Source organism: Ammodytes marinus (assembly GCF_949987685.1).
Source record: "Ammodytes marinus genome assembly, chromosome: 18".
Classification (NCBI taxonomy): domain Eukaryota; kingdom Metazoa; phylum Chordata; class Actinopteri; order Uranoscopiformes; family Ammodytidae; genus Ammodytes; species Ammodytes marinus.
Window position 1 is genome coordinate 19930142 of NC_137222.1, and position 22336 is coordinate 19952477.

The following is a 22336-nucleotide window of genomic DNA, read 5'->3' on the forward strand; positions in this document are numbered from 1 at the left end:
CTTCTACCTGGAAAGTGTATGTATTTGATCTGTTTTCATCCACAGATATTTGTAGGAATAATGTAATAAAAAACATTGTCATTCAATGTTATCTGAGGTTTTGCAGGATCATCAACAGCAACATTGCATTCTGCCAGCCAGTTTTCAGCTGTGTGTCTTTGTGTGTCTATCGCAATAATGCATGTGTGAATATGAATATAAGTATGAGTGTGTGTGTGTGTGTGTGTGTGTGTGTGTGTGTGCACAGCCATTGGTATGCAGCCGAATGTTTACCTGAATTTGAGTGTGCTTCAGAAATCCAGTGTTGTTATCCTCCCAAACCCACCCAGCTCTCTAATCTGCTTAACACAGCAGTGGTAGCGTTCACCCATGGGTCCAAAACGGCACAAATAGACACACTCAGATAGATACAGACCCCACCACACACACACACACACACACACACACACACACGTAAATGCCACTTCTCGGAGGGGGAAGCAAAAAGGCAGAGAAAACTCATCCGAGGCATCTGACTGAGCGGGACTGTTTAGTGGGAAATGTTGACTGCCTCCAGTCAACAGCTTATTAACTCTGCTGTCAGCTTAGAAACTGTGTGTATGTGATTGCGCACAGTCACTTGTCTTCATTAACAACAACCAAACCAAGTTGGATGCAGACTTTTTTGCCTTTTACATAATAATTATTTTCTCCAGCGAGCTACAGATATGATTAGGAACATAAAAAAGAACAGATGGGTTACAGTCTACTCACTTTTTGAATAAAATCTCAATCGAATAGAAATGTGTTTGAGAAAAGTGAGTCTCCATCATGCCTCACTGCAGGGTGTTTCTATGAATTGCTACAGTCAAGGTAATATTGTTGACTCTAGTGAAGAAGCATCGAATTGTATGGCTGGAGTTTCCTTTGATGACTGACTGGCTGCTACATTATGTCATTACAGTGCTCTATAATGGGCTCACTGGATAAGTGTGTTTACAAAAATAATATATTGTGCCTATCCAACAGTTTTATGCACATGAAAAAGGTAAGAAAAATACAGGCAAAATACACTAAATGGATAGCAGAAACGCCCTAATGTATGAGAGATACTGCTGCTAAAATAATTGGCTTGATGATTTTCCCCAAGCAATGGCAAAACCTACGATCTGTTTAAAGGTACAATTTGACAAAGGACTTTGAAACACAATGTCCCTTGTTTACGTCAAGAAGTAAAAGTGTACACAGCTCAGAATTTTTTTTCTGACAAAATGGCCAGTGGGAACGCAGATCAGCGAAATTATTGGGCAACAAACTTAATATGCAATACATGATATATCAAATGTCAAAAATTCTGAATCTTTAGAAGTTCTGTTTTTTGTGTGTGATCTTTTCTCTCTGTAATAGAGACAAAGCCTTTCTGACAGTCACACCATGGACTATTAGAATGTTTAATCATTAAGACTTTGGAAAGGCATATAATTTTATTTTCAATTACTACAAGGTTAAGAAACTAGAAACAAGAAATGAGAAAAACAATGGAAACAAATTCACTGCAAACCAATTCACTGCAAAACTGCAAACCAAGGTGAGAGTTGGTGTCCTCTATATGTAGATTTGTGAGGGAAAACATTTCTCATTCTCAGCAGCAGTGATTCCTACCTCCATCATATCAATCAGCCAGAGCAGCCTTTCCTATGGAGGGGGAGAGGTTTTTGGGTTGAGGTGGATGTGTGTATGGGGGCGGTATTTAAATATCAAGCAAAATACTTTTCAACCTGGAAACGTGGCATTGTTCAGTCCACACCAGCTGGATATTTTCTACAGTAGAATATGTTATTATAACACTCCCAAACCCTCTATCTCATACACATACAACCAACAGAAAAGAGAAGTGAGCAGACAGCCATACAGAAGGAACCAGTCACAGTCCAGACAGACAGACCCTGAGGCAGAGCAGCACAAATACAACAACAGATCTCAGGTGCATTCATCAAAATGATTTGCACCAGAATGAAATCTCAAATAACAGCAGCACAGGGAATAATAAGACTGCGTTACCTAAACATATCCAGATTAGGACACATTTTATATTTTCACACAGCCAATACGACTCAAATAAAACACACAAACAAACTTCCCATCCCTACCAACTCAGGAGTGAATATTAAAGCTATAGTGCGTTACATTTGTTGCACCCATGAGGAAATCTGATTAATTAAAACAACACTGTCTGTCCATCTAGATTAGGTAGATCTTCGGTAATCGCGCATGCATTAAACACCTGCTGTACGTCAAGGAATTTCCTAACAGTAGAATCAACAACTGATACATTTCTTGGAACATTTCTGAACTCCTGTGCCAGTGTCCGGGGGGCGACACCATACTGAAAAAATACAGAAAGTTGTGTCGCGATGGCTTGAATGTAACCAACATTCATTGAAATGAAAATGTGTTACACTATAGCTTTAAGTCAATAAAAGCCATGTGATAACTTTCCAACTGTTAAAGCCAGCCTACCCGTGCAGAGCTGAGCGTGGTGTTAGTCATGAAGCTGGCTGAAGACGAGGTCAGTGTGTCTGGGTAGGACACCATGGACAGTGAGTCCCCCTGGAGGGCCATGGCTCCAGCTGTCCCCTGTCTGGCCTTCAGAGCCTGGATCTCCCGCCGCAGCACCAGCCCGTCAAAAAGCTCCAGGTCCTGAGGGGTGACCAGGCCACGCACCTCCGACAGCAGAGAGAACTGAGAGGAGGGAGGTAGAGAGGGGGAGAAACAAGAGGAGGGGGGGGGGGGGCACAGACAGGTATGATGTAACAGACTTGGGAGGGTGTCACAAACTAAAGCTGAACTTCAATCCCTGTTCATCTTATGATTCTGTTGGACCCAAACTTTGAACCTAATTCTAAACGGGTTTTCAAGCCTTTATTCAAATATTAGTTTAGTCATTTAGAAATATTATAGAATAAAAAAATTAAAAAATATTTCCCTTATCACTTGATATTGTGGGAAGACTTGAGGCAGTGGTTGATAATGCCATCTTTAGTAACTATCTTATTGTCCTTGGAAGGCCAACGTAGCTTCTGTAAATTCTCCAAAAGGGAGTGGGTAAGGCAATCAAGAATCTCACTGCTAGACGCTGCTAAATACTTCGAGGTTAATATAGACTGTATTGTACACTCTACCTCAAAGCAACAACTTTGTTGTAAATTAACTTTTTACAAGTTTAAATGATGTGTTTCCAATCCTGGGATTAAGTTAAAAATGGCTAAATTAAAATCTCAGTCAAGCCTTCATCTCTTATTAGGGATTAATTCCTGTTGTACTTTTTAAAGATTCAAACGAAAACAAAAACCATCCAGTAAGCTGTACAGAAGCTAATACAGCAGTGCACTTGAGAAATGGGAAATGAAATGCCTTTGTGTTGTTGTGCTTTTTTACAAGGTGAATCACTGAAGACTGAGAAAAATCCACAGCCGGGGAGGAGGAAAAAAACAAAACAGAACTGTAAGCATCGACAAAAAGCCTGAGCCTTACCCTCAGAAGGGTTTAGAAAAGCAATCACATTAATCACACACATACACACAGGCTTTACACGAGTAAGAAAATGGATTCTTTCATTTTTCACATTCCCTTTCCCAGCCTTCACCTTTGCGTGTGTGTTGAGCAGCTCGAATAGTGCCACCACCAGCTGCTCCACGCCGATGTGTCCGTCCCTGTACTCCTCCACATAGTAGCCCATGGTCTGGCGCTCCGTCTCTGTCAGCAGATGTCGCGCCTGTTCCTCCAGCATGGCCCGCGACTGGTTGACCAGGCTGGACAGGGTCACCTGGGAGCCCGCCACGCCTTTATAAAACCCAGGCTGGTGTGTAGACAACAGAGGAGACAGAGAAAAAAAGAGATGAAGACATTTACTTTTTTTTAAATGTATTGATTCTATTTATTTGTCCGTCCCTCCGTATGTCCATGCGTCCGGCCCATTCTTGTGAGCACCATATCTCAAGAGGGATTTTTTCCCCCAAAGATAGCCCAAAGGTGGAATCTGAAGTTGAACTGAATAGATTTTGAGGTCATGGTCACTATGACTGCATGCCTCATGAACACAATGCCTATTGAACACTGAGGGATTTCCTTCAAGGTTTGCACAAAGATTTTGGAGGTCAAAGGTTACTGCCAACTGATTTAATTTTTTGTTTCACAGGGGGTGATGAATTGAGAGGGAAAGGGGACAATGGGGAAGACAATCAAAAAAGGTGAAGAACAGGTCAGGGAGAGCAATAGCAGCAGATGTAATAAAGGATCCTATAGAGAAAGGGAGAGGTGCTCAGCGTGATCAAAGGATGAGGAAAGGATGGAGCAGGGTGAATCAGGGGTGAAAATGAGGAAAAGAATGAAGAGAAAATGAATTGTGGAGTGTGTCGGTGGTGGAGAAATCTGACGAGAACTATGTGAAGAACAATGGTAGAGGGGAGGAAATAAGTGATAAAATGGGAAGCAAAAATTAACAAGGTGGGAAAGAGTTCTAAGCAAAGAATGTAGAAAGGACGATGTGGGGGTAAAAGAAGAGAATAATTGATGGACAGGGAGGAAAAAGGGCAGTTATAGGTTGAATCAGCGATTCTAGAAAAAAGCTAGTGGTCAAAATCACCTTTTGTAAAAAAATCAGTGAATATCTCCTCACGATCCACTAGCTGTCCATACTGTGTGTGCGCAGCCTACGCTCTGTAAAAGGGCATGTTTCTGTATCCATTTAGTTAACATATTTATAACATTTTACATAACAGTATACATTACAGAGCCTAGGCTGTGTCTTAGCACTTTTTCAGCGTATCGTGAGGAGATATTCACTGATTTTGACAGAAAGTGATTTCGACAACAAGCGTTCTCCAGAATCGCTCACTCCACCTTTAACTGCCAAGACCCAGGAGTGATGGAGGAGCTGCGGGAGGGGTCAGACAGACAGGGAACTGATCAGGGCGGACCGAAAAAGAACAAGAACATAAATTACGCCCACATACGCTGAAGCACCCATCAGTCTTCTCATCCCAAACGTATAAATTATCAGCCTACTTCTTCCTGCTGTCTTACTGCGATCCATTATCATTAATGTATAGTGGCGCAAACTCCACAGCAGGCTGCAACAGGGCAGAAGCTGTGCCCTTCATACACGTGGGCAGGGAGGGTGTCAACTTTTTTTTCTTCTTCTTCTTTATTTTCAAGTACAGCGTTCATATCCATCCCCAGTGTACCATCTGGCTTCTCTGTCAATCAGGAGGACACTATGGCACTTCAGAAACACCGTTAAACTGCCAATATCATTTCTACGCTCCCTATGTGCTCCCTTTTTTATTCCTGCCCCGATCGTTTTATGTCTGTCAGTAATCAGCTCGCTAGCATGGAGCTTCTCTTTAATTAACTTTTCCTAATTAAAAATTGCCACTTCAAAGTCACAGCTTCCGGGTCTGCTTCTGCTGCCTGCGTTCAAACAAGAGGGAAACAGGAGGGAAGAAACATGGCCCCTCCCTCCAACTCTTGTGCGTCTGTATTATCAGTGACAACGGCAGTTTGTCCCATTGTCCCGGCATGAGTGAGTGCAGCCAAAAACTGTTAAAAGCCCCAAGGTGAACTCTGGTCGCTATACTCTGTCTGAATCTTAATCGGAGCACTGCTTACCGCGGAAATTCGTGTCCCACTTACTTTAGTCAAGGGCGCCATAGAGTGAACCGAACGGGACCGCACGAAGCATGCAGGCAGTCAGTCTGTCTGTCTGTCTGTCGCTGTCTTAATAGAGGGCAGATTGGCACTTGGGGGGAGATAATGAAATTGCTCGTCATTCTAGTGGAGAGGAACACCTGCAGTCCTGCAGCCTCTTGAAAATTAGGTCTGCGCGATTATAGGGAGAGAGGGTGTTTTAATCGTAGGAGCCCAATTTTACAATGAGTGGACATCTGGTAACGTTTTTTGGCCCGAATCCATCTCTTGAGGTCATCTTCTGGCTTGTCAAATACCAGGTAAGCTGATTGGCCCATTTGTCACAGTGACCAATGGCAAAAACGACCATCGTCGACATTCCAATCGATAAAGAGCAAATCTGATAAAGTCGGATCAGAAACTAAACTGTCAAGAGTGCAGACCCTGGAAATGTCACACGCCTAATCTTTTTGCTATAGCTTGACTTCATTTAATGATTCAAAGAGAGTAGAAAACAGTTAAAGAGATCCTATTATACTACTTTTCTGGTCTTAATTTCTTGTTTTACACTGCTATAGAGCAACCTGACACGAATCACATCACAAAAAAACTATGTAGATTTTCGGGAAGCTCTTTCTCTTATTTTGGCGATCCAGCACGTCCTGTCAACACTTGAGTGTGTGTGCTTCGGCAATCTCCGCTCACTCCGCCTGTGCTTCGGGGATCTCCGCTCCCCTCCCCCCCCTCCTGCAAACCCCACTCCGTTGTGATTGGTTACCTTCCTTCCGGAACACTTTCAGTGGCGGGAAGCGCGAGCATGGACCTATAAGGGCGCGAGGCAGACGCGAACAGGGAAGTGACAGCATTACCATACATGGAAACATCCGCGTGGTGACGTCACGAAGTTACATGCGACGTCACGAAGTTACGGAAGGGTTGACCGCTCTGAACCGCTCTGAACACGTGACTTCTCGACTGGCTAGAATAGTGTTTAGTGCTCTGCACAGACACCCCAGACGGTCAGCAGGGAATACGTCGAAATGCATGTAAGTCATTATTTGATAATTTAGTATGGTTAAGCATGACTATGAATCATCATAACAACGTTTATAGGTCATAAAAGTCAAAAAGCATCATAGGTCCTCTTTAAGATAATTCAAAAGGCATTTTTTAATCAATAGATATGTACTTTATTCCTTTTAATTGCTGCCACTCTTCACCACTTTGTAAATGTTTCAATTGGTTTTTTTCTCTTCTCTTCACTTGTTGTGTATTTGATGTATTTGCATTGAATATTTTGTATGTATTGTTGTTTTGAATTTATTTTGAACTCAACGTCATTGAAAATGAGGGTCACCCCTCAATTGGTCTCTCGAGGATAAATAAAAGTTAAATGAAATGAAAAAAAAAGACTATTTTCTCTGTTTTGTTTGAAACTCCTCGATTAGTCTCAACATCTGGGACACAAACAACTATTTCGGCTACATGCTGACGCTGTCAGGTTCACACTGTACTTCCACTGGTCACAACTTACTTATCTATACACATAGCTAAGAATATCTCATTCAATGACTTTGTTTGTGTGCAAATGCTTCCTGAAAAACAAGCAAATGAATGGGCGGCCGAAAGGACCTACAGTGTCATCAGGAACCTGGGATGACTCACAACAGGTAAAAAATAATATTTCAGGAATGAGACAGAAAAGAGACTGTGTCTGGTTGTAAAAGAAAAAGAAAGATCTGCTCTGGATGTATAAAAGGCTTCTAGGAGTTCAGAGAAACAATGGTTATTGATTGAAGAACAGCCCTTCATAAACCAAGAAATTACAGATATCTATTACTTAATTGTTTTCCCCAATTATGCTGCACTGACAAACCTAATCACTGCCTGGATAACGTTCACAGGCAACGTTTTTGTGAGTGAAGCGCTATAATCATCTACTTCACAGGGCCTCCACAAGTGGTTAAACTAACAGCATAACCTCATTATGTTAATAGAAAACTCAATCTGAGGATATTACACTTCAAAACGTGTCTGCAACAGCAAATGAGTTTTAAACCAACATGATTTCTGGGAGACAGGGTTGTTTCGACCATGCCATGTCAAATTGATTAGATTCTTTCAATGCCATGACCACTGAGAATTCTTCATTGGTATTGGCTTATAACTAGCAGCTAGTATAATGGGACACCTATGACGCAGGTGTTGATTACAGTTAAACTGTATGCAAAATGACAGTGAGGCTTCTTAAAAGATCATTGAGTTAGGGTTATTATATACCAACGAAAAAAACATAAATAGCTTTTCAATGACAGACATGCAAATTTAACTGCGTCTTACTTAATCAGTGGATGAAGACTAAGAGGGTTATAAAAAAACGGCATCGAAGTATTTATCGAAAAAGAGAAATAAAGATCAAGAAAACTATTAACGTCTGCCACCAGAAACCATCTTGGACCAGAGTTCCATACTGAATTCATGTTAGGAAAATTGAACAATCTCTCAAGTCCATGAGATGTGATAAAAAGCACAAGTAAAAGCCAATGAGGGAAATTTGTCTTGAGATTATTTTGTCAGAAGAAATAAGCTATTTGGTCAAATCTTCCATGTATCCAACATAATTGCATTTACCAAAACATGATGACTTGACTTCTTCTACTTGTTATTCATTTCTGCTTTCCAGCATCAAAATACTTAAAGCTCACATATTATGCACTTTGCTGTCAATTTGATATGGTCTAAGTCAGGGGTGTCAAACTCATTTTGGTTCGAGGGCCACATACAGCCTCTCTGATCTCAGGTGGGCCGGACCAGTAAAATAATGGCAAAATAACTCCAAATCCCTAACTTTGTTTTTCAGTAATATGCTTTATCACTCAGCCTACATTTGTAACCTACATTATCACGGATCACAAGGGATCTCTGTACCCCCCAGGAGATGTCTTAGTAAAGGTTGCTGCCGGCCATGGGAATAGGAGGTGCGGCGCGTAGCGCCGCAGCAAAAATTTTGGGGGTATTTTGCTCAAAGATGCCAATGTGCACTAATGAAATAAACAACTGTTTATTTGAATACACAAATACAACAGGCACTGACCTTACAGTTGTCCAATTTTGTTTACTATATGTACAGGGACACATTTTGTGCAAACATGCAGACTGTACAAAATACAATTAAATAAAAGTGCAACTTCTACTGTTTTGATTTATTTTTAAATACAGAGGTTATTGGTTGTTTTGGAGTTCGTTTTTCCCAATTTAAAACATAAAAATAAAGCAGCATTGAAAATTAGGAAATAAATCTTGTAGGCCTAGACTAGCATGCTCCTGCTCGTTTTGCGCACACAGAGCCGCAGACACACCACGCTTGCTAGTACATTAATTGTTCAGCACTAAAAATAAAAATAGTTTTATTTTTATAAAAAAGTAATAAAATAAATGTACTAAAAATAATTTTTTTTTTTTTTTTTTGGTTTTTACTTTGCCATAAAGCACTGTAGGAAACATTAATAGCGGTGAAGCAGGATTGCCATTTACCATTTCCCACGTTGCTAAAATGTGCTTTTTTTATTTAGGCTGCCCCCTAGCGGCAGGAGTGAGCATTTCGGTTATTTCTTTAAAAATTCATAACTCCTCACAGGAATGGGCTAGAGACTTACTTTTTTTTTTGACATACTCAGAAATTCATGCTCTACAGGTCGCGGGCCTGATCAAATCATCTCGCGGGCCGGATCCGGCCCGCGGGCCGTATGTTTGACACCCCTGGTCTAAGTAGTCCCTAATACTTATTTTTTTAAATGTTTGCTGAAAAACCCGTTCAGATCATTTATTGTAGCAAGCCTCTATACCCTGATGTGCCTCTGGTCTCCGGATGACCTATATTGGTGTCTTTTAGCTAACGGCTAAAAATTACACTCAGATGATTTAAAACCAGTGAAAACAGTAGCCTCACAGTTTGATTTCTACAGGAATAACTTCCCACCCTTTGTGGTGTTAAAAACGAGGCATTATTAAACTCCAATGGGAAAGCTAAGTTAGTGTAATAGAAGCAAACGTTGGGTGCTACATCCGAAGCTACATGTGCGCTAACGGCTAAAAATAACACTCAGACGATTTAAAACCAGTGAAAACAGAAGCCTCACAGTTTGATTTCTACAGGAATAACTTCCCACCCTTTGAGGTGTTAAAAACGAGGCATTATTAAACTGCAATGGGAAAGCTAAGTTAGTGTAATAGAAGCAAACGTTGGGTGCTACTCCCGAAGCTACATGCTACACTAGGTAAATAACAGGCAAACAACCATTGAGGAGATTCCTTTTAGTTTCACCGATGGAATTACTACACAAGTAGTTCCCTAAGTTCCCTAAGTTATAAACGCGGCATTATTAAGACTGCTGTGATTAAGATAAATGTGTGGATTATGAGCAGAATGCTTCTGTGTTGGTTTATGCAAGACTCTGCATGGTTTGCTGCACTACGGGCATCTTGTCGCTTAGCGGGGAAAGCAACATGGCTGTCGCTCGGAAAATTTTCCAGAGGAATCTCGGGGCCGTGGACCAATAAGAAATGGGGGGGCGGGGGGGGTTATCATAGACTACTGCACGGTGGAAGTTTCTGGTTACTAATGTGGGGGGGAAGCATGGACATATAAAGAAAATATGGGGATGTGGCTGTGCCGACTGTGACGTTATAGTCGGCGAGAATTCTGACTGGAGTATATTGGGGGGGAGGGGTGGGGGTTTCAGAAAGGGGGAGAGTGAGAAAAGGAGAGATTGTAATTTTTTTATATATTTTGGCAGTCTCCAGGCACACCGTGGACCCATGGATATGTTAGAACACATTTAAAAAGTGCATTTAGCATAATATGTGACCTTTAAATTATTTCCAGTTTAATGAAGCAAACTATACATAACTAACCCCAACCCAAACCAAAGCCAGTTTAGAGTTTGTGTCTATGTTAACATAACATCGGTGAAAAAGACATTTTTGTAGTGAATATTTCCTTGATTTCTCACATCCCTACTACACTGTTTGTACACCAAAAAAAAACTGGGGCATTGTTTTCCTCAAAGGGAGTTTTAGCCATTTTCTCACAAAAATAAAAACAGGATGAGGAAAGTCACTGCAAAGAAAAGAAGAGGAATGATTGCCATGCCAACGCTGTAAAAAAAATCGATTGTACATGATGGTGGCACAGATTGTGTGTGACCCCTCAGGGCAGATCTCGTTATTAAAACCTGAGGCCTACGGAGACTGTACAACAAGTGTACCTCTGCCATGTTGTATTATTACAGTCATAGAAACACCCAATAGATTTCCATTAACGACTCCCAGCTGAAAGGACTTTAAAGTCTATAGGCTGTCAACTTTATGAGGGTCTCTGCAACGCCGGCAAAAGTTTTGACGACATATACATTAGCAACATCACTGGCACAAGCTTTAGATAATTATATTCTCCAGGGTGACTGTGTTCTGAATGAATCACATTAGCAGCTATAATGCCTAGGACAGAGAGATCAAAGTTCTTCCTTGATGACCTTAATCATAAAAGAGGTGTATTCAAGCCATGGAGTCAGATCTTGTCCAAAGAGAAATGGACCCTGCTCTTATTGCTAGGATTGCTCATTAGCTTCAACGATAGATATAGAAATAGATATAGAGATAGTGGCCGGTTATCACTGCAGCAGTTCTCTCAACCCCATTGGCTTTAAAGCTGTGTGTGTGTGTGTGTGTGCGTGCGTGTTCCTCACGGAGGTGCCACATCTGATAAATTCTGACATGCATCAAAAATTAATATTGATAGCAACACAATCAATAGTTTTGACTGGATCAGAATTGAATGTTTTAGGCATTTACCTGATGCTCTTAAAGCACTAACCTATTTACAGTGTGCAGCCAGAAACCCCATAACCATATGCTTTAGGAGAGTATTTCAAACCAGTGCTTCTCTGCTGCTAATGATTAATGATCTTTTTATATATATGTGACTTATAACCAGAGTTGAAAAAGTTGTACACCTGACATGAATTTTGGCAGACGTCTTTGCATACTTTAATTTATGTTTCATAGATTTTTTAAAATAGGCTACAACTGCAGACTGCTTTTCAAGTAACTCAACAATAAATTAAAGTAGACATATTCATTTAAGATATGCTTTTAGAGAATTGTAATTATTGATGGATTGTACAGGTTGTAACAGCTTTGTGGAATCATTTGTTTTTAAAACACTAAGCGTCTACTCTACACCATTACTTTGACCTAAATGCTAACATCAGCATGCTAACATTCTCATAATTACAAAGTAAACATGATTGTTAAAGCAATGTCATGATTTTAATTAAGAGTTTAAGCATGCTCACAATTTCTAATTGGTAATAAGCACAAGTTGTGCATTTGGCCAAAAATAAAAGTAGTGGACAATTTAAAATTTTGGCCCTATAATAAAAGTCTGGATTTATTACTATGAATCCTGATGTGGACATCTGTGCCAAATTTCATAGTAATCTATACTATAATTGTCAATACATCTAACTAAAAAACACAAATCTTAACTTTGTGGTAGCACTAGAACAAATCCACAAGATCCGGCTAGGGATGAATGAAAGAGAGCAGTTTCAGAACCGCTGCAGAAAGCAGAACTGAGCACATCTACTTTAAGGGTGTATTCACACATGCTGTGTTTAGTTCGGTTGAAACAAACTCAGGTGCACTTCCACCTTCGGTGCGCATCTTTCAGACAGGTGTGAATACAGCAATCGCACTCGGGGGCGGACCAAACAAACGCTCCGAGACCCAGCTGAAGAGGTGGTCTCGATGCGCTTCGAAACGCACTCTGCTGCAGTTCGTTTGTGGTGTGAATTTGGCCGGACTCGATCCGACCCAATTGCAGGAAGCACTGCGCCTTTTCTTTCTTTTCTTTTTTAATAAATCGCCATCAGCTTCACATTATGGGAAAGTGTTGTTGTCGCCATTCTTAGGAAGATTAGTTGTGGTTTGACCGGGAGCCCCGAGCGAAAATATTACATTTGATAATGACGCGTGCGGATCAGCAATCAGATGGAGAGGAGCGTCTCCCGTAGCCTACAGTGCCAACAGGTTCACGCTGCGCTTTGCATGAAGTGTGTGTTTTTATTGTTCTTCCCAACGGGACCGTCAATACTGTCCCCGTGTCAGTTTGGTGCTGAAATGCGCCGAACTGACACCCAGCTGATACACAGCTTAATCAGCTGTGTTTCAGTTTGAGCCTATTCTTCACGCGAGCCGCGCGTCCAGCAGCAAAAATACAGTAAAAATTATGTTTCGCATAGGCTAGAAGCCACATAACGTGGCATTGTCATAGGGCTACATATTATAACCATATGAAACAACAATAATTTGATGTTTTTCTTCTTTATTTATAGGCTAGATGTAGGCATTTTTATTATTTTTAACCCCATATTATATCAATGATAAATTCGCAGTTTTTACTTCGTTCTTCCTGCTTCTCTCTACCCCAGAATGTCTGTCCAATGAATGAATTACCTCAGATCACGTGTGGTTTTGCTTCGTAATGCTGGTTCACTTGCAAAAGGTGCAATATGAAAGTGGACCACACCAAAAAAGAAAAATCCAAATTCTATTTGGTCTGGACCAAAGCAAGTGAACTAACGGACTTTCCATGTGTGAATACACCCTAAATCAGGGGTTCTCAACCTTCTGCAAGCTGGGCCCCCCCAAAGCTGGGTCATTGCAGTTGGGCCCCCCCACCGACCCTGACAACCCCCCCCCCCCCCACACCCCCCCACACACACACACCACCCTACACAGATAGATAGATAGATAGATAGATAGATAGATAGATAGATAGATAGATAGATAGATAGATAGATAGATAGATAGATAGATAGATAGATAGATAGATAGATAGATAGATAGATAGATAGATAGATAGATAGATAGATAGATAGATAATCTAATCTATTATTGTTATTATCAAAAGGGCTAGGCCAGTGGCGCACCTTTGAGTTGAACATTGGGTTTAGGGTTGGGGTCCGGAAATTTCTTATATTTTAACGTTAAATTCTGGTGCACTTTAAAAGCTAATTATGAGATTGTATCAATGTGACACTGAGGAAATGTTATTTTTTTTTTAAATCTCCTTAGAAGAGAAGAAAATAGTAGCCTAAATAGAACATACACAGAATAAATTCTACAATAGGTATACCTGTTATGAAAAAGCTTCACAAAACAAAGTCTATGATCAATGGGAAACACTGCTGTCTGACAACCCAGTTCAGAGAATGTTTCAACTATTGAGTCTTGGATTTGGAAAGTGGCCAGATTTAGCTCAAAATGCTACCTGCGATTAATGTGCTGTGCAGCTTGAATGCGGAGTTGTGTGTGTCTCAGTGGCGATTCCAGGAAATTTTGACTGGGGGTGGCCAAGGTGGGCCACAGAGCTAGAGTGGGGTGGCCATCGCACCCCTGAATGAATAGCATGTGATATACTGTACAACCAATTCAAAGATGATTTATAATCCCAAATGCCCAAATCATGTTAGTATCCATTGTAATGTTTGTCAGAAAACTAAACCCCTGAAGGGGGGTCTGGGGGCATCCCCCCTGAAGATTTTTTTATGTTTTTAACATGTAATCTAAGCATTCTGGTGCATTCTGGCGAAGATAATAAGGAAAAAGTCAATATTTATTTCAGTTCAGATGAATAGTAAAATTAGCAAGACAACATAACTTGCTAGCAGCCAGATGCCTAACAACTGGACAGAGGGACGGATGACAACTAGCTTTTGACCAAATATCTTGCTAAAAAAATAAACCTTTATTTATGAAATTCTGCCCTAAGAACATGTTACACTTGCAAACTTAAATTTTTTTATTCAGATTTCAAAAATCTGCTGGGACACGTGCCCATACACATGCATGGGTGGCACGCATGTCACAAGCACACTTATGCTGTTTTCAAAACCTTTGCTGACCAGAGACCAGTTCTAGTGGCCACAGTCCTACCATTAATTCAGTACTTGAAAATTGCAAACTGATCTCATATCAGTGGATTGGAGTGTTTGTGTGATGAACTTGGCAACTACCTATCAAAAAAAATTAAGAAAGAAAAAAAATACATATCATCTCTGAACTAGGCTACATATCAGGAAAAGAATTGAAATTACAAAAAAAAAAAATAAAAAAAAAAAAAAATAAGATTTTTTTTTTTTTTTTTATCCATCCCCCTCGCGCCCCCCCGGTAGAGTGTCCGCGCCCCCCCGGGGGGGCGCGCCCCGCCGGTTGAGAACCACTGCCCTAAATGATTGGATGAAATCTCAAAACCCATTAATGAATGATCATTTACATCTTTTAGTAACGTAGATAGGATAATATAGCCTTAACGGGCTGTATTACCTTCATAATAAGACTCATATATGCTTTAGGCTCCAGACAGATTTTTTTGGCCAAATATTACTCTTTTAAATTGTAATGGCTGCCGACACGTAATACATTCAATATTTCAGTCAGGACCAAAGGGATGGACCAACAGTCCAAGAGCGCCATCCCAAGTCATGGCTGAAAAATGGACTGATAGCATGACTTGATGCCATGCCAAGGACATGTACGGCTGCCAGAAACTTGTAGTGAAAGTCATAATCTCAATAATACAGTGAAGCACACAAAGTGGGGAAAAAGGCACTTTTACTGTGACAGCAGTGTAATTTGTTTCCCAAGTCTCCAGAGTATGAAATGGAATGACAAAACGCAGATCAGAACTTTAGATTCAGATTACTCAATACAAAAAGTTTGTCTTTAAGCCTTCTGGCTTTTTTGTGTCATCCCTGACTATTTATATATTTTACAGAGTGCTGTTCACATCTTATATCAAAATAGTCAAAATCAATCAATCAATCAATCAATCAATCAATCAATCAATCAATCAATCAATCAATCAATCAATCAATCAATCAATCAATCAGTCTTGTTATATTCACAACCCTGCTTTGGGACATTTCTGCAGGTGCCCAGGTGGACTAAGGTCTCTTAAGAGATACTTTTTAATACATATCTATAAATCCATATCAGATTCACTGTCAAAGTAGTTGTGAAGAATTTATATTGCTTCAATAGAGGCTCTTTCTACTCTTCGGTTCAGTCAGAGGAGCTGTATGCATACATATTTTTTAGCCGCATTCTGCAGTCCACTTGCACTTATCAGTCATTTGAAGATGAAGGAGAACGGTTGATAGAAAAGGATCTGCTGGGTTTAGATATCACACTCTTATAAGCACCACTCAAAAGGTACCAGCTGACAGAGTTGGAATGTGGTTATCTATTTTCTGTATGAAGAAGTACAACAGGCAGCCAGATATCTTTCTTTCTACATCGATTCTTGACTAGTCTCTCAAAACAAAAATCTGGCCAACTATATAGCAATCATGGTAATGGTTTACTAAATGTATGGGAGGTTTGCTTTTCCAATACCAGAGCTTGAGATATAGTACAGTATACCTGGTTCCAACATATCAAAAAAAAATTCTTTCCTTGGCTTGATTGACTGCAAGAGTAACTTAACTGCCAAAACCCTAATATGTACAAATGTTAAGCTTTCTATGCTAAACGGTGACATCACAACATGTTGTTATTAGGGCTGTCAAGCGATTCAAAAAATTAATCTAAGTAATTACAGGCTCTGTGATTAATTAATCTAAATTAATCGCATACTTTTATGACACGTTTATGCCTGTTTATAAACAGCTGTATAGCCTGCTACAGTTTGTTTCTCTCTCTCTCTCTCTCTCTCTCACTCGCTCTCCTTCTCTCGTAACTTCTGTCTCCTCCCCTCAGTCAGGTTTCTACATGAAATAGAATTAGGAACTAGCGCCGAATTTTCTCAAAAAAACAAGCAGACTAAATCACGACTTTCCATCTCCCACAACAGACAGCGCTGCACTGCCATAGATGCGCATAGCCTATGCCGATTCATTCACCATCGTCGTACTCATAGGCAAAAATATTGACACACACAAACACACATACACACACTGGCCCTCATTTATCAAACTTGCGTGGAAACTGGTGCAGATTCTGGCGCAAATACCTTCCTACGCCAGGTATCGCGTGGGATTTATCAAACAGTCGTATCTCGCCAATCTCGGCGTACGCCACGCCATTATTGATAAATGCAGCGGCTGAAAACAATCGTACCACGCCCCTATATTTTCTCAGTTTAGAGGCCTCGCCCAGAGGTTTTGCGACATGGATATGCGCAATACGGCACTTCCCTGAAGTAGAAATTGACAGAATAACAGCGAAAGTAGAAAAAAAGAGTTTCATTTCGGAGCATTAGCCTACAAGCAGCATCAAATAACGACAGAAGGCAGCAGTTAGGAAGGAAATAACTGCTGCGGTCAACAGCGTTGGTGTTGACTCAAAATCGCCACTAAAAAAAGCGTGTTGCTGTTCTGAAATGCGGGCATAATATAGCCTAAGTGGTGGAGGAGAAAAAGACGCACCAACTGTCCGATAATGGTCCCCATAAAATAAATACACGTCTGCAGAGATTTGAATGATTAGAATGTATTGGCCCTTTTAGATAGCACTATTCAAAAGGGTTTTAAAAACTAAAAATAACACATTTTACTGTATGACAGCATGCGCTTGGCACGAGTGGTCAGCCCGGCCGTCAGCTGCACAAGCCGACCCGGCAACGATCAGCTGTGAGAGCGCCCACCGTCCTGCTCCACCAGCAGATAGGAACAACGTGCCGGTTAAGGTGGAAATAAATCGCTCGCTTTAGCATCAATGACACATTAAAAGAGGAACTAACATCTACAAAGTGCGTCAAATAAATAAAATGTTAAGCTGAATGTTGTGCCGTGTATTTTTTTGTATCATAAAGAGCAGTGTAGGCCTACTTCATATTTAATACTTAGGCTAACATTTTGAATGAATGCAGCCCCCGTGCCTCAGTGTCCCCCCAGCTGCTCCAAAACGGAGACAACTGCCCTTACGTGTGCGCACTATTGAATCAGCTCTCCTACTCAGTTGCACACCATAAGCTGCTCATTTTTAAGTGATTAATATCTTTATTTCGGTCTTATTTGCACTGCATTTGTATTATCTTCTAATAATTGTCCAACAAAGTCATCGGCTACCCGGCACAGCCTGCACTGCGAGTCCAAGCTGTTCTCAAATTTGCGTACACGAGCTGAGAGCTGGCGTGGGATTTGAGCGTACCCTACGCTCACGTCCATATTGATAAATGCCGAGATTTGCGTGGAAATGTACGTACACCCATTTTTCTGGTCTACGCAAGATTGATAAATGAGGGCCAATGGGCGGGTGTCAGTCTATGCGGGAGACAAGACAGCTAGCAAACAAAATTGAGACAAACGGAGGAAGATTGAGAGATACTGTTTTGAACCTACATTGTTGCACCCACTAAATCAATAATGCACAGACACTGCGGAGAATAAAGTAAGATGTCTTCCTACCTTCATGCTTATTTGCCCGAAGCATCCCATAAACCGTCTATAGAGCCCTCGGCCCCTTTCCTCTGCTTCTCTCTTTACTTTTCTCCCTTTTACCCGTGCAGCGGCGAACCACTTTTGCATCGGGTCAAAGGGCCTTATAGAAGTGCGATTAATCTGAGTTAATTTTTTTAATCGCGTACATTTTTCTGTGATTAATTAATCGCGTTAATTTGACAGCCCTAGTTGTTATATCTCGCTGGTGTTGATTTTATTGTCTAAATACTTAAAATTACTCTTTTTCCTATATTTTAAGTATCACACCCCTGTTATAGTACTGTACATAGTATAATGATCACAGTGCCAACAATCATCATCCATATGAATATGACGAAGTAAGCTCAACATATCCTGCTTAATAAAACTGTCTTACGTATAAACTAGGCTTTACAAATCTCAAAAACTCATAAAAAATCCACATGAAGCCTCCCACATTTGAAGCGTTTTACTGAATGGATAGCTAAAAAACAAAACAAACAAAACACTGAAGGCCTCGGTGTGAAGTACAATCATGACAAGTGTAACCTCTGATTAAGCATGCCCTTATTTTAACCTGAAGCCCACATTCATTTGCAGTACCCACCACCACTGTGACCGCTGTGTTGTGTTCAAACCTGAATGGAACTCTATGCCAGCCTGTAGTACAGTAAACACTAATCATGTTTTGGTTGTGTGGTATTTATCATTCTATTCATGGCAGTGGATTTCATTCAGCAACTATTCACAAAGGTTCAAATTCCTTTAATCCTGCTTCAACTTTGCTTCTTTTCCAGTATTGAGTATCCAACTCCTTTATTGTTGTGCGTTGCCCCATCCTATTTTGTAAAAGCTCTGGAAAACACGATTAATCCATTGTGAAAGGTGTATGCTAGCAGGCCGATATTGGCTTAAAGTACTGTGCTATTGTAAAACTAAAGAAGTCTGAGAATAACTGTAGTCTTGTTCAGATAGCCACATAGATTTCGGAAGCATCAATTTGGGAAAGAAAACCCTATTCAAGCTTTTCAGTTTGATTTGGTAATACTATGTGCACTCCTAATGACAAATCTAACATTTATGTCGCTATTTAACCTATATTGTTTACATTTTTAGTACCTTTATGATCAGTTGTCTAGCCATTGGGCATCTCTACCTGATGAGATCCTGGTGTACCTTTAAATTGAATCAATCCCAGGCTTATTGGGTTTGACTGAAAACAAAGCAATATTTATCCTCGTTATTTGCCGTAATACATTTTGTTGTCTCTCAAACAACATTAATTTGCTCTAGATCAGGGACCAAATGGGGTCAGAGCAGAATTAATTATTGAGAATTGCTTCGTGACCTACCTTTAATTCATTAGCTTATCGGTCTTGTTTGGCCTTTGGGCTTCAATTACATGGAGGGAGCGAAAGGGGGGTTGGAAAGACAGACCACATGACTGCTGGGATGCACTAAATCCACAGGCACCACAAACCTCTCAGCTTATTCAAGCAGCGTTATCACAGCTGGATCGTTATGAAAGAGATTTATATTGATGCTGAGGAAGTGTTGAGTTGAGGTTAGCACAGGGGTCAATGCAACAGAGGTTCTCTGGCTCACATGGAGGTACAGCAGGGCTGTGAATTATCACCTCTCTCCCTGCTGCCCGGCCCTAAAGCCACATATCTTTCCTCTTTATGCCTTCTCTTCCTACTTTCTATCAGTTTGTCAGACACACACACCCACACCCACACACACACACACACACACACACAAATAAACAAACGGTTAGATCAGGGCTGTACAGTGCGACAGTTTTGATCGCATTTGCTACTGAAATTGATCACGTGCGATGATGAATACGAATCCTATCGCACTCGTGCGACAGGTTGATAATGAGGAGAGGCTGTCTTTGAAACACAGAGGAGAGATGCACAACACTGCTTAGAGGGCTCTACATTAACACTGCGGGTAAATGAGTCTTAGGCAAGTAAGTTATTAAGTCCACCCTCCACTTTGGCTGGTGAACGATGTGTGCTCGGGATCTGTGCTCGTGCAGCGATTCTAGGTATAAAAACTTCACGGCTGCATCTAGACCATATAGGCTTCAACGGCAATTGCCGGAAGGAGACGGCACATTACCGCAGTTAAGTTAGCGCGTGTACAAACAGAACATTTCCTGTGCGCCTTCAAATTAAAAGCCTGTTACTAGCCAAACGTTAGTTGACTTTTATTTTGCAGCCGGTAAGAACAGGAAGTTAGCGCTTTTTTCTAGCTTGAAAGTCAACTCCTTCAGCTGCAGAGAACAGTCAACAGTAGCCTAGTTAAACAAAGTTTTAAATAAGCCACTGAAAAGCTACTCCCAACACATTCACAACAACCTATTTAATTTATCCTAAATTGTACCAATGTGTATACTTATTTATTTAATAGGCTATGTTTAATATTTTAAAGTTTGGTTTTAATTAACAGAAGGACATTATAATAATAATACTGAATCAGCAAAAAATTGCAATTGGCAGGTTAGATTCTTTTTTCTAAATCAGTGCACCCCTGTTCATTTTTATACAATTATTACTGCACACACTAGGATATCATATTAATTGTGAATCTCAAATGAGACCAGGATGACATGCTCAAAGGTAATTAGAGCAAAATGCAAGGGTTAAGGTTATGCAAGTTTTCAATCATAGCCTACTTTGTGTGCTACCAAATTTATTTTTGTGCTACTGAATTTTTTTGCTTGCTAGCACCAGTGCTACCACCTAAAAAAATAAGCGTACAGCCCTGGGTTAGATACTGATTGGAATTTTAAAAACTATCTTGTCCAACACATTCATGTGAAAGACCCAATATACAGTATGTTTTTACATTTGTCATGTCATAGTGTGTTAATGTAAGAAACTATACATTACTGATACACACACACACACACACACACACACACAGCCACTCAGAAGCTAACAAATGCAAATGCATATGAACACACATACAAGCGCAGACACCTACACTGATTCCCACAACCTACAATTGTTTCATCTTGGATATGAAAAAACAAAACATCAAACGACCTGTATTGAGCGAAGGTCGGTCTAAAGCATGTGGTTTTATAAATGGATACACAGCAGCAGTTCAAACAGTGGGATACAACAATCATATTGTTGACATCTTAATAATCAGAGGTCAGAATCAAAAGCATGTCAATGGCCGGGAGGAGCTTGTACGGGGGATACTAGAGTTGGTAAATTGCTGGTTGAAAGGTAAAATGATGCACATGGAGAAAGGAGAACACTGCTACTGCGCTAACTGTTACTGTTACTTACTCACAAACCCTCTGATAGATCTGGTTAATCTGCTCCTGTCTTTGGTAACAGGTTTCATGTTAGGTGGCAGTAAGGGCCCAGAGATTATCCTGAACAAACTGTTTTTTTAATTACTTTTATGACTTTTGAAGTCACAGTATGTAGCTGATTATATTTTAAATTAAAGTTCTTCTTAATTTTTTTTATTTAAATACAAAAAAATATCTCATTGAAGATCTAATTGAGTTACCAATTTTATTCACTGGCTGACTTGAATTAAGCCCCATGTCCCAATGGGATTACCACAACGGTGGAATGTTGGCAATAATAACTAGCTATGCTTTCTGGTAATTAAACACATGGTTACACACAGCCTTTTTGCCAATGCTAAAATAAAGGGAAACGGATTAAGAGAATCAGATACTCCCCAGATGAACACCTCACTTATTGGCTTTTTGTACAAATTAAATCAATTTAATCTGTCCTGGCCAGCCTAGATTTCTTACCTGTGGGTGTAAAGGGATTATTCCACTCCATACCCATCACCATTTAATTAAATCAAGTTTCTCCATGATAGTTTCAACACTGAAATCCCATGCACATCTTGGTATTTCTCCGTAGACATGAGGCAGCATGTAAATACACATACATTGTAATGAGAAAGGATCAGATGACCAACAAGTTTGCTAAAAAACAGTATGATTTGGCTGGTGAAATACTAACAGGTCTAGTGAGGGGGAAAAACACTGACAGATAGGGAAAGGATTTTAAATCACTGGATTGCAAAAGTAATAACAACATTACCTTCCCCCTCCTCCCTAGGGAAACAAATCCTGTCCTGTGCACAGGGCTTAATATAATTTCTAAATCAAACCTGGCCCAGATATTTAAAAAACA

General features: G+C 40.3%; 1 protein-coding gene across 1 annotated transcript in view; it reads right to left on the bottom strand.

Annotated features, from left to right (window-relative positions):
* whrna (whirlin a) overlaps positions 1-22336 on the bottom strand; it is a gene marked incomplete at both ends in the record, with an annotated part of 218267 nt that overhangs the window by 17814 nt on the left and 178117 nt on the right. The window contains 3 exons of the mRNA XM_080047319.1: positions 1642-1674; positions 2500-2721; positions 3626-3838. Of these exons, the coding sequence (XP_079903445.1) occupies positions 1642-1674; positions 2500-2721; positions 3626-3838 (468 nt within the window). The remainder of the gene's footprint in view (positions 1-1641; positions 1675-2499; positions 2722-3625; positions 3839-22336) is intronic.